The 13,457-nt window shown below is 41.6% G+C and overlaps 1 protein-coding gene across 6 annotated transcripts in view; it reads right to left on the reverse strand.

Annotated features, from left to right (window-relative positions):
* Nucleotides 1-7,267: 7,267 nt before the first annotated feature.
* Nucleotides 7,268-13,457, reverse strand: part of ANKS1A (ankyrin repeat and sterile alpha motif domain containing 1A) — an 81,306-nt gene continuing 75,116 nt past the window's right edge. For 5 of the 6 annotated variants that reach the window (XM_069971451.1, XM_069971449.1, XM_069971448.1 and 2 more), the window contains 3 exons: nt 10,932-11,087; nt 10,061-10,154; nt 7,268-7,742 (listed from right to left, as the gene is read on the reverse strand). In XM_069971451.1, the coding sequence (XP_069827552.1) occupies nt 10,080-10,154; nt 10,932-11,087 (231 nt within the window). In that variant the 3' untranslated portion in view covers nt 7,268-7,742; nt 10,061-10,079. The remainder of the gene's footprint in view (nt 7,743-10,060; nt 10,155-10,931; nt 11,088-13,457) is intronic. The other variant, XR_011363213.1, reaches the window with a different exon arrangement.

A 13,457-nucleotide genomic window follows, 5' to 3' on the forward strand; every position in this document is an offset into this window, starting at 1 on the left:
TCTTACATCATCAGCGCTGATCCTGTGCTGTAAGTTCTGCCCCGTGAGCCATTAGGAGCACTGGGGGCATAGCTACCCCCCCTCCAAGCACCGTAGCCTCACCCCTTCGAATGATTATCAATGGAGGGGGCCAGCCAGATCGGTGCTAGGAGGGGTGGTAGCTATGCCCCCAGTGCTCCTAACGGCTTACCGGGAACAACTAACTGCACAGAGATGGCGGTAAGGATGAAGGTGAGAGACATACCTTCATTCTAAGCGCCCGGTGCCGACTTGGGAGCTATCAGCAGGTGAGATTCGTCTAACCTGCTGATAGTTCCCCTTTAATGTCATGGACCACTAAATAATAAGAGGGAGATATATACATATGTCTAAAGGTGGTGTTAAAATAAAACCCAATACTGTGGTTAGAACAAAATACCATACTGATATCTGGTACATACAGTAAAATTCCATTAAAACAGCAATAAAGTGTGAAGTTCAATAAAGAACAGACAAACCTTGGCTCAAATATTCCAAAAATAAGCATCTGCTGCCAAATGACTGGCATGACAAGTAGAGGGGTCCTCTGAAATACAGCGTAAAGCCAGCTTAAGGGTACAAACACACGACGTATACGCAGCGTATTTACTGCTGCGATACGCAGCAGATTAGATCTAAGTAACTGAACACAGCATCAAATCTGCACCACCAAATCTGCTGCAGATCTGCCGCGTATCCGGTGTGTGTTTTTGTACCCTAAGGGTACAAACACACACACCGTATACGCAGCGTATTTACTGCTGCGATACGCAGCAAATACGCAGCAGATTAGATCTAAATAACTGAAAACAGCATCAAATCTGCACCATCAAATCTGCTGCAGATCTGCTGCGTATACGGTGTGTGTGTTTGTACCCTAAAGGAGAACTATCAGCCTGCTGTGATGGAAGGATATGTGTACAAGCTTCACAGCAACTGTATAAACTGCTGCCAAAGTGAGCGGTATATGGAATTGCCAGGAGTCAAATGTAAGTCTCTAGCACGTTGGAACTTCTGGCAATTGCTTGGTTTAGCAGGGAACGACAGAGTTGACAGCACACTTGAACCTGTATCCTGCCACCCCAGCAGGATGATACTTGTGCTTTAAATGAATTTGGAGTCAGATATTAAAACTTGTTATTTTTTTTCTAATCTGTTTCTTAAAACTATTCTTCTTGTATATTGTTATGGCAGTAGCCATCTTGCCCGACCTTTTTTTAAAATCAGAATTTAAAGATATGCTTTAATGCAAGACACTAAAGCCTGACACTATTCATATGAATGTGAGTATATTGTAGGCATTATCTGACCTGTGCATTCTATGGGGAGTGGGAGGCTGAGCTAATGGCAACAGCTTTGTTAAAGGTCTCCTGGTGTCTCACTTCACTGTAATCTAAAGGTCTCACTGCCCAATCTAAAGGAGGAAGTATGTGCCGATTTGTCAGATCAGCGCTTGCTTCCTCCTCGTTCCTTACTCGCTGTCTGTGCTGCGTGGATGATCCTTAGATTGTCGGGGTAGCCCACTGGATTCATCGGTGGTCTGCTGCCGCCGCTCCGGTTACGTGGCGTTCAGCTGGCTTTATAGATATTTTTTAACCTATTGAAAGGCCACAATCAGCTGACATAGTGCCTGTTAGAAGACCACTATCGCCCAACATGCACAATCACAGCAAACGAGTATCGGCCGGAAAGGCCGCTAACTGGCCTAACACGGGCAATGATGATTTAGTGTAATAAGGCCCCAATTCTGTCTGTGATAAGGAGAGCAATGACGTAAAGAGATCTGTACAAAACAGGAAGGATCAGGTTAATATTAGGCCTTGTTATCAAAATGAAAAACTGCAAGATTTCTGGATTATTATAATATAAAACCACAAACTCATAAAAAAAATGAAGCATAAAAACTTAATTTACACAATAGGTCATTTTCTGATTACACATTGCCCTTGAAAGATTAGGATTTTGTTGCCCTAATGGACAGCATAAACTATCGACTAAGATTCTTCTGATATGCGTACTGATATTGAAGAAATAGCCGATTATTTGTGTGCACTCAGCAGTCCTCAACATCTGCGAGGTTCTACTGCATCTCCCACCCACAGAGCACTATTTATCAGCAGGGGGAGAGGCACAGCACACTGCTCGTTCTCCTCAATATCACAAAAAGTACAGTATTTTCCGGCGTATAAGGCGACTGGGTGTTTAAGACGACCCCTGACTTTCAAGAAGATTGTCAGGGGGTTCGCCTTAACATCAAAAAATGTTAACCCCAGCCTGACAGGGGTTAGCTGCAGCCAAATTAAAAAACAAAAAAAAAAACAAAAAAAAAACTGTTCATTAACCTGGAGCCCGTTCCCGGCCTCCTGTCCCGTTCCCTGCACAGGCGGTGTGACATACACTGACTGCGCCGGGGATCCCCAAAGCTCTACCAAGCAGCCGAGCGCCTTGACGGAGAAGCTCGGAGGCGCTCGGCTGCCGGGAGAGCTTCGGAAGAATGACAGAGGCTCAGGAAGTACCCGAAGCAGCCATATTTCAGCACCCCCACCGTATGGGTTGACCATACCAGGCATATAAGACAACCCAGACGTCTAAGAAGATTTTTCGGGGTTAAAAAGTCGTCTTATACGTCGGAAAATACAGTAAGTAACACAAAATAATTCTGAAATACTGCAGTTTTTACTCTGGCCACCAAGCCTAATAATAGACTAATACTTCCTTTTCTGTAGAGAAAACATTTCAGACAGGATTACCATAAAAACACAAGCATATAGACATGATAGGATCAGCCCATTCAAAATACATGATGGTCAGAGCTCAGCTTCCCTTTTTCGGCACAATAACCTATGCATAGTTTAGGCATAGTAAGTGCTTCAAGTCACACACATCCAGGCTGGCATGCACAATCAGTTTCCCGTTGTGTGGCTTCATTCTGGTGGTGCAGCGCTGTTCAGGCCCCCCTGGTGGTGACATCACAATTCATGTGACTCCTCTTCTTTCCCCAGTGATTATGAAGCCCGGAAGTCAGGTTCTCCAATGCATCTCTACGAGAGCGTAAAGATGCTTCGAAGAGTCAGATATAAGGCGTCCTTAGCTGCGGGCCAGCTGACAAAGAGGTCACGTCTGTGCCAGTGTGACCCGAACAGTGCCGTCCCACCAGAATACATGTCAACCTGCAAAACAAAAAAAACTTACTACTACTAACATGTTTTAGTATCTGGCTCTAATCAGTAAAAAAACAAACAAACTTGGCAATACATTCCATTTGAGGTGCAATACACATAGTTGTCACTGCTTCAGTTTATCAAGAAGTCATGATGGGGCTATAACCGATCCTACGGACTTACAATGGGGTCCATCAGATTGGTTTTGCTGTTTTTGACTGAGGGAATAAATAACTCTGCTGTCAGAATTACTGGCATACCAACAGAAAGAAAGAATACACCACTGTGAGAAGAGCCTAATTCTTACAACTTTTATTTTTTTTTTAATATTATAGGAGGTTCAATCTATAGCAAATACCAGAAGGTCAAAATAATCCGGGTTTGAAATTGTGTTTTGTTTTTTTTTTTGTTTTCTTTTTTTGCAGTATGTACTTTTTATTCCATAAACAAATCTACATTTATACCAAAGTGGTTTGCATCAGTTTCTTTCTTTCCAATTTACCATATATAAACATCAATAAGGTTAATATGAAAGAACTGTTCCATAGACATTAATAGGATCCATCAACTGGTCAGTCATTAGAATCACTAGGATGGTACAAAGCCAAATAAAAGTTGTAACAAAAAATATTCTACAAGAAAATTTGCTAAGATCCTATGTTAGAGAGGTTTACCAATTTAACTTACTTGTCCCCCTTTGGGAATCTCTAGAGCGGCACCTTGACTTCTTTGTTATGACCGCAGTTCGATTCTTTCTCTATGGAATTGCCAGAGTGCTGTACTCTGCTCTTTCTGGCAGCTCCATAGAGTATGAATGGAGCTGCCGGTCATGTGCGGACCCTCAGCTCCTTTCATGACAAAGAAGCCAGAAGGGGCTGCAATAGAGATCCCTGGGAAGCACGGGGTTCAGACCTGTGGATAGGGAACAAGTCTAAATGGGAAAACCCCATTAAGTCCACTCTTCCAGCCTTGCAGAATTCTTGACTATCAAGAATGATGCACTAGAAACGAGAACCGGACCACTAGATTAAGGGAGTTTTATGGGAACTATGAACATCTAATGCAGAACAAAACAATTTCATGTGCTACATAGCATAACATACTTTGTGTTAAAGTACATTAGACTAAAACATGGTGTTTTTCATCTTTTTTTTTTTTTTTTTTTTTTTCATTTTATGGATCTAAGCACATTAGGGTCTTCAGCACACGTGACCCTTGCTGGACAGCGTCAGTGACTGGCACCTTTTAGGGCCAAGAACTCATATCGTGTGATACTTTCTGTATTTTACATAACGCCTTAATGTAATTTGGTTTTGGGTGTGAAAAGGTCAAACCTTCCCGTTGCATTCTAAACTCAAGTAGTAGTAAAGGCAGTGAGTGCTCAGCATTTAACCCCACAAAAATAGTTTCCTAAACAGCCTGAAGTCTATGCTTGCACAATTCTATAGTGCATAGATATACAGCATCAAGCCAACCTTTTTAAACAGAGAAGAGAATAGGTTTTTCAATAAAAAAATACAGAAAATGATTTTGATCAATACAATTTAGAAATGATAACAAATGAAGGTGACATCCTAAAACACAAGGAAAGATTTGTTCTACAGTTTATACATACTGTGTTGCTAGTGAAAATTTTACAGTACCACTTTACAGCAACACATACATTTTGTAAAAATTTAGAGTTTACATGTTAATCAATGATAAAGCAACCTTAGAACACATACATCTGAATGACAACTCCCTACGTATTAGAGCTTGGCGGTACAAGAAAATGTAAACATCTTATATTGCCTCTATTCACGCTAAGTAAACATTTGCCAAACTGTACCATTAGAACCAGAGAAAAGCCGACAGAATCCTGTAATTTGGGAAAGGAATAGTGGAGTGTTCGGAAGTTTTTGCTTAAAGGGAAACTATCAGCAGGTTAGTTAAATCTAACCTGCTGATATATCCCTTTTTGTGCACAGAACGCTGGGGATGAAGGTATGTTCTTACCTTCATCCTCTGTGCCGTTTCTGTGTAGTTATTATATCCTTAGACTAATTGGGCAGTTCGGAGCACTAGGGGCGGGGCTAACTCCCCTGGAGCAGGGGCCGGCCACACCCCTGGTGGGCCTGCCGGAGGCAGATCAGTGCTCAGTGGGCTGTAGCCCCGCTCCAAGTGCTCCAAACCACCTGATTAGCCAAAGGATACGAATACTAACTACACGGAAACAACGCAAAGGTTTAAGGTAACAAACTTCCCTTTATCCTCAGTGTCCCTTACACAGAAGGGACATATCAGCAGGTTAGATTAATGGCCCTATTCCACGGAACGATTATCGTTCATTTTCGGACGATATCGACCGCTACGGACGATAATCGTTCCGTGGAATAGAGTGCAACGATCAGCCGACATCGTTCATGTCGGCTGATCGTTGCAGTCGCTTGTTTTTCAACATGTTGAAAAACAAGCGACTGATATAGCAGCGATCTGCTGCCGTCGCTCCGCTGAATAGGAGCATCGGCAGCAGACGCTGCTATATCCTATGGGCTGCCCGGACGATCAGCGATCACCCGGGCAGCCCCCCCGCAGCTCCCCGCCGCCCCTCCCGCACTCACCCGCTCGCTGCAGCCGCGTTGAATAGCGGCGGCAGCGAGCGGCGAACGAGGAGCAAACGAGCGCTAATAGCGCTCGTTTGCTCCTCTAAAACGGCCCGTGGAATAGGGCCATTAGTCTATATTATATATATATTCCAAATTAAAGGGAAACTACGTACCAAAAAATGTCAGCTCGACTAGGGAAAAATAGGGTCATAGAAAAAAAAAGCCTCCCATTTACTTTTGGTTAGTAAAGAGATAGAACAGACTACTTGATCATTACGCATGGTGACAGGTTCTATGTAGGATATGTTGCACATCCTTGTACCTTTGTAAAGAGTTGTATAGATATTATACAGTTCATTGTTAGTGTAAAGATTTTTTTTATACAGCGCAGCATATAATCAATGTAAGAAACACAGCCTCATTGTAGCAGTGCTCGGCCCCTTATACAGTAAAGTGATATTCAGCATGATTAAAACAGTTCCAATATCATCCTGCCTGTAAGAGAACAGAGTGTCCTCCCCAAAAAACACCACCTCCCGATTCTTTAGGAGCGCAACTTACTAATTTATTAGCTAGAAGGCTAGAATCCACAATATTAGGATATAGGGGTCGATTGTACTGCTTATAAAATGCATATCATTACAGAATATTCAACTCAAAAAAATACAAAAATCATACACTAAAAGATAAATACAGGATTAGATATAGCAGCTTTAAACTAGTAATGACTAAAAATGTTAGTGTGATGGTATACATGGCACTAAACCCGGTGCCGGAGTTCCTTAAAGTGGGCAAAAACCACAATAGTCTTCCAGAGTCAAACTCTGCTATGGGAGCAATCAAGTCAACAGGTTGGAAGAGCTGAGATTTTTTTTTTTTTTTTTTTGAACATGGCGGAAAATAGTATTCTTTTTCCAAAGACAAATGCTTACATAAAAAAAAGAAATCATACTGATAAAGTACCATCTTTGAGATTTCCTATGCCACCTACAGCTCCTCCCATATAAACATATGGAAGGAGAATTTATTTTTATTTTTTTAAGTTTTTTTTTTTAGTTTTAGTAAATAAAACAATTAAAGGGTGATGGCATGATAACTGGTGACCCTAACTTTTGAGGACATTGTTGTGAGAAATGGTGTTTGGCATTTTTAGAATACACTTATTGAGTAACACAAAATGCTAAAAACATACTCAAAAGATTAGTAATGCTGTCGTATGCAAAACCTTTCACATTTAACAAAGTTAATAACAAGTACCATGCATATGTTTTAAAGGACTTAAGGCAATGAGCTTCATGGTATCGACCTCAGGATCAGCCTTGACAACACGTTCTCCATAATTCAAAGCCCACTTACTGATTATTAAAATAGTTGCTTAAGAGCCCATCTCAAACACTACGAAAAACCTGACACTAGAATTCTGCATTGACACCTAATGCAGACTGTGCACTGATTTACATTTCCATTATGAAAATGTATCTGATTAATGGTTAAAAGGTAGAGAATAGTTCATTAGGTTTATTAGGCTATCTTACTTATTTAAGAGACAAACACACACAATATATACCTCACAATGCCCTTCAATGGTCACGTCCTGAACAGTTACCCTCACCCTCAAAGAAAAAAAGTGCTACATTGTGATTGGGAGCGGCAGTACAGACACCACCTAGTAATAGGAATAGGTATGGGACAGACAGCAGTGTCAGAGCTGCAGGGATTGGAACGCTACATGTTGGAGGAATAACATCACATATTTTTCCTTATATCCCTAAGTTTTTCTTCGATAAAAGCAATGACGATTATTCAGATCCCTTTTGAAACCACTTGTTAGTTCCGATTGGTTATGTTACAGGGCAACTCCATTTCCTTGGTCAGTCAGGGCTCCACATTTTATTTTTTATGATTTTCCCAGGAGATTTGTTACCAGAGGAAAACTGAAGAACTGCAAGGGTCCTTCGACTGCAGTACGCTGACAGAACTGGAAGAAATGGGAAGAAGGAAAATATAAAGAACGCACCACTGAATAATACTGCAGATTATACATTGCCAATGTAGGGCGAGAGCCGGACATGTCAGTAATATTCTTTTCTCTAAGGCAACTCGTATTGTTATGGGGCTGCAAAACAGCTCAATGGTAAACAGTGTTTATGATCATTTCAATGAACAAAGTGGATAACTCAGTATGGTGTATAAGCAATTCCTTCTTATCTGCAGAATAATTTACTGTACATACAATGTTCAGCTATTAAAGAGAACCTTATCATTAGGGCAGTTCATGGCAGCTTCTCCCCACCAGCCTTAATTACTGGATTGCTCCCTATATCCAAAGAGGGAGAGATCTATCACTGAAGGTTTGTGGAGCGGGCAGAGACTGATGGGTACCGCCCCAATGACTCATGCTTCAGGCAGCGTGAAACTGATGACAAGTTCCTTTTAGAGGAGAAGTCCGGCAACCATTTTGATTAAAGTATTGTATTGCCCCCCAAAAGTTATACAAATCACCAATATACACTTATTACAGGAAATGCTTATAAAGTGCTTTTTTTCCCTGCACTTACTACTGCATTAAGGCTTCACATCCTGGATAACATGGTGATGTCACTTCCTGGATAACATGGTGATGTCACGACCCAACTCCCAGAGCTGTGCGGGCTGTGGCTGCTGGAGAGGATGATGGCAGGGGGACACTGAGGGACACAGGGCACTGGAGGGACACTGAGCATCCCTCTGCCATTATCCTCTCCAGCAGCCACAGCCCGCACAGCTCTGGGAGTCAGGTTGTGACATCACCATGTTATCCAGGAAGTGACATCACCAAGTTATCCAGGAAGTGACATCACCATTTTATCCAGGAAGTGAAGTCTTGATGCAGTAGTAAGTGCAGGGGAAAAAGCACTTTATTAGCATTTCCCGTAATAAGTGTATATTGGTGATTTGTATAACTTTTGGGGGGCAATACAATACTTTAATAAAAAATTTTGCCGGACTTCTCCTTTTAATAGTGTTGGGGGGTATCTGTGATTTGTGCATTTATTTTTCTATGAACATAGGTAAATATCCTTCAGATGAGGTGATTCCATAAATTCTGCAAAGGGGTATACTTATAATTATTGACTTTTCAGTACAATTAATAAAGCTTGAACTCTGAATATGCATTTAGGCATTTTTATCAATTTCACGTCTATAAAATGCAGGAGTGCTGTGTACCAACAGCTGAATTCATTCTCTGATTTCACAGTATTGCATTACTATTAAAACTTGTGTTCAGAAAGCAATTTATTTTTTCCCATTTTTTTTTCTCTTTTATTAATTAAAAAAAACGGAGTAGATATTGATTAAATGTGTAGAACGTTTCTCAGGTCCCCCCTCCCTCCCCTTTTCCATTCACTGCAAATTATCAGACATGTTGCATCAGACATGCCCCTGTCTGTTCTATGAAGAGGGGAGGGGGGAGCGAGGAGGAAGATTAGTCGGCAGCAGAGAACAAAGGATTACACAGTGGGAGCTGTGTGAAAGCAGATATTCAGAGGTCAGAGAGGTCAGTGCTGACTGTCAGAAGAGATAGCCTGGCAAAGTAGCTGTAAATTAACTCTTTGTTGTCCTGTTTTGGTGCCTCATCTCCCTCCACCCCTCCCCTCCCCTCTCCATAGAGAACAATGAAGACAGGGTGGGGAGCTGCAAACTGCTTTTTTATGATAAAAATACATTTTTCAGCTAATAAACCCAATTACAAAGTTTCTTAAAATCGCCTGTACTATTAATTTCTGCAAAAAAAAAAATTAAACGGCAGTGACACTTTAATCTTCCCTGGAAATTAAATGTTTGGCTGCCATTTTAAATTTTTTCCTCTTTTGTACTAACATGGCTGTTGGTACAGTAGCACAGAGTTCTAATGGTTTCGGAGCTCACTAATGAATTATGATGCAGGGAGTTTCAAGAGTTCAGTACGTGGCATACAGGCTGCCTACAGATCGTATATATGGAACCCATGTCTGTGCCCTAACACTGCTGCCCAAGGGTAATCAAGGGTAATCAATGTAGCCTATTCTCTATGCCTAACATGTATTAACGTTTATTGTCATGTAGAATGTCTAATATTGGGAGCATGTGCGTTTGGAGACAAAAGCACTTTTTGGATCGGCACCTATTTTTTCTTTCATATTTTGTAATATTTTATCAAACTATCTCCTTATAAGGAAAAGGTAACTATGGATTTATTCATTATTATAGTGTTTTTCTATATACCCATCTATATATATATTTTTTTTTTACACCCATCATAAACAAAAGACTCACTTGGTATCTTGGCTCAGTACTATGGTTTAGGATCCACTGTCCATGGTACACTTCCATGAGAAACTACCGGCTGTTCACATTCTGAAGACTCTATCTGATACAGGAAATGTATACAAGTTACACAATATACCAGCAAAGACATTTTACTTTTGCCTCAAGATATTACTTTTTTTTTTTACCAACTAGTATGTGGCAAACAACTGAATGAAGAGATAGAACTCTTATTTTAATCTATCGCTCCAGCACTGAAATATAAGCATTCAAAATGTTATGCAAATTAGGTAATAAAGCCTATGGGTTGACCAGCCCAGTAAAGATTGTCTCCTTCACTCCTAACGCCCCTATGGCTGCTAATAAATTGTCCAGTCTATAGATTGACAGGCTGCAGCCTGTATTTTAAAACCTAGCGCATACAAGCCACAGAGCATGGCACAGTGCACATCTGATCCCTACTCCCTACTATCCTTACTCTTCTCCTATGAGTTCCATATAGATTCTGTGTAGTGTGTCACAGTGACACACAACATGGATGCAATTGCACATTGAAGTCCCCAGATATTTAGAAACACTTAAATAAATAAATAAATCATTATTCGGATGCACAGCTCTGTACAGCCGATAGCAATGCATTGTAATGATGGCTACACGAACGACACAGTGATCGTTTCTGTGGCCAGGCCTTGTGAATGATCTTGCCTTGTAAAGGCACTTCAAGCTAGCGCTGATCTCGCTGACCGGCACTCGCTTGCGTCTGTACACAGCCAAATATCAGGGCGTGTATTCGTTTCTTTATTAATATTATCCTTTATAAAGGGAGCTCTAGGCATAAAGGCAAATGTCTTATGCATAAAAACCATTATCCATTACTCACATGTTGTCTCCGTATACTGCCACGGGGTTTGGGAATGGGTTTTGAGGGTCGAGAGACTACTTGTTCAGGGTGACGGGATTTCTGTGCCTGTATTGCCAATTGATATGCAACTTCAAATGCCTGACCTAGAGTAAGAATTATTTCATAGGCCTGGTTCTGTACAAAAGGAAAAAAAAAAGATTATAATGTGAATTCTGTCGCCAAGTGGAGTTCTGAATTATTACTAGATAATAAAACATGGTTTAGAACTTTAAAGTGTAACTTTACTTTAAACAAACTTCTGACAAGTTATAGCGACATGTCAGAAGTGTGTATCGGTGAGGGCCTGGGTGCTGAAACCCCAGCTGATAGCTGTAATGAAGCGGCAGATGCGCTCAGCAGCATCTCCGCTAATAACAGCAGTCTACTGAATTATAATTGGAGCCTATAGAACTTCTGGCAATTCCGTAAACTGGAAGTTCCATAGGCTTCCATTATAACTTACACCACTTGTAATAGCAGTTTATGGCAGATAAGGAGAGGCAGAGCACATACTGCTGAGCCCATCTGCCCCTTTGTTCCCAGAACCTGGACCCCCACCGATGCTAACTTCTGACATATTGCTTTCAGTTTTTAAATGACAGCTACAATTTTAGGACAGCCATACAAATAAAAAAGCCAGCTTATACTTTGCACCTAAAGTCATCTGGGTGGCTCCCTGCCTGTGTCTAGTCACCACGCTTGACAGGGAGTGGCGCCAGTAACAGGCCTCTCTGCCTGTCACTCATCCCTGCTGAGCACGCTGACAAGCAGAGAGCGGTGACCAGATGACTACCTGCCACGTGCGGGGGGATTAAACGTCATTTTCTCGGGTATAATGCTGCTGCAGTTGCGGCCAATACATGCTGTAAGCTGCACAAGAGCTTTATCCTGTGCTCCAGGGAACCAAACCAGCCCATTTAACTTGGGGGTCTTATTTCTGTACTCTGTGGGGGAGATTTATCAAACAAGGTGTAAAGTGAAACTGTCTCAGTTGCTCCTAGCAACCAATCAGATTCCACCTTTCATTCCTCACAGACTCTTTGGAAAATGAAAGGTGGAATCTGATTGGTTGCTAGGGGCAACTGAGCCAGTTTCACTTTACACCATGTTTGATAAATCTCCCCCGTGTGTTTCCTTTGTCTAAGAAATGGGAGGCTGATGTGGGGAGCCTTTTCAATGATAACTGGACTGGTATATAAGAACTGACTACCCAGGATTTCCTTAGTGAGGCACAGAGACTCTTGCAAGTATACCTTCTACACCATGTGTATAAGACCACAGTTCTGCTGCACAAAATTGGCTTTTTGGCATCTCCGCTACATATGTTATGGGAATGTGGGCAGTCGGAGGACTGGAGGGGAGTAGCGGAGATAATTAATAAGATCTATTCTGTATTTCTCCCAGTGTTGTGCATTCTAGGGGTTCTAGAACTTCCTAATGCAGAAGAGAAGGACCTTCTTGCCATGCATAGATTGTTGTACCAAGCCGTAGGGTCATTGCATCCCACTGGATCCCTAGTGTTCAGGAATTTGTCAATAAAATGAGTAACCGAATAAGAATAGAAAGTGGGGTGTATATCAAACAGAAATGTAGTCATAAGTTTGAAAAAGTATGGGGTAGAAGGGTAAACCCCCCAAGGTCTTCCCTCTACAGTGCTTTGGGAGAGTTGTAGGAACCCAATTCAACTTACACTTAATCAGTCTATTCATAGGGGGCAAGAGATGATAATGTCTTATGGGTTTTCTCCATTCCAGTTAATGTGTTGTATGTGGGTGGGGGAAGAGATGACACAGATTGGATGGTAGAAGGTTGTGAGATTTTGGATGTTTAAGTTGCTACCAGACCGGATCGTAGACTCCTCAGGAATTTTGTGAGCATTACTGATGACATTGTTATTGTATGTATGTTTATAGAGTTTAATATGAACAACTGTACACGAGTAGCGTATTGTGTTCAGTTATGCACATTGTTCAAAACATGTCAGTATGACCTGATGCCTTTCTTTTTGATGCAGTGTCTAAATGTTAATAAAATCCTAATAAAAACTATCTAATAAAAAAAAAGTACCCAATAGAAATCAAGAGGTTTTAAAGTGATATTGTCACCCCCTTTTCATATAAAGTTCTCAGCATCATTCTTAAGCTTCTGGACAATTCATATTTTTGGTGGACAGTTCCGTTGTGCCCCATATGGCCGCCCACATCGGCCCTGCCCCTCCGTGATGTCATTACCACCTTGGCCCTGCCCCAGAGAGGACAGGGCCTATGCCTCTAAGTCGGGCCCACCCCTATGAAGCTGTGAATGAGCAAAGCCTGGGCGACGATTCCATCACAGAGGGGCGGAGTCTATTGCACCAATGTGGGTGGGCATATGGGGCATGACGGCTGTGAAGCTGCACCCATACGGCACTGTCCACCAACAATAACAGGTATTTGTGAGTAGAGAGACTACCAAGAAATCCTTTATATGGTAAGATATGAAATGTCTAGAATATCAGCTTGAGAA

Source organism: Dendropsophus ebraccatus, chromosome 5, assembly GCF_027789765.1.
Source record: "Dendropsophus ebraccatus isolate aDenEbr1 chromosome 5, aDenEbr1.pat, whole genome shotgun sequence".
Taxonomy (NCBI): domain Eukaryota; kingdom Metazoa; phylum Chordata; class Amphibia; order Anura; family Hylidae; genus Dendropsophus; species Dendropsophus ebraccatus.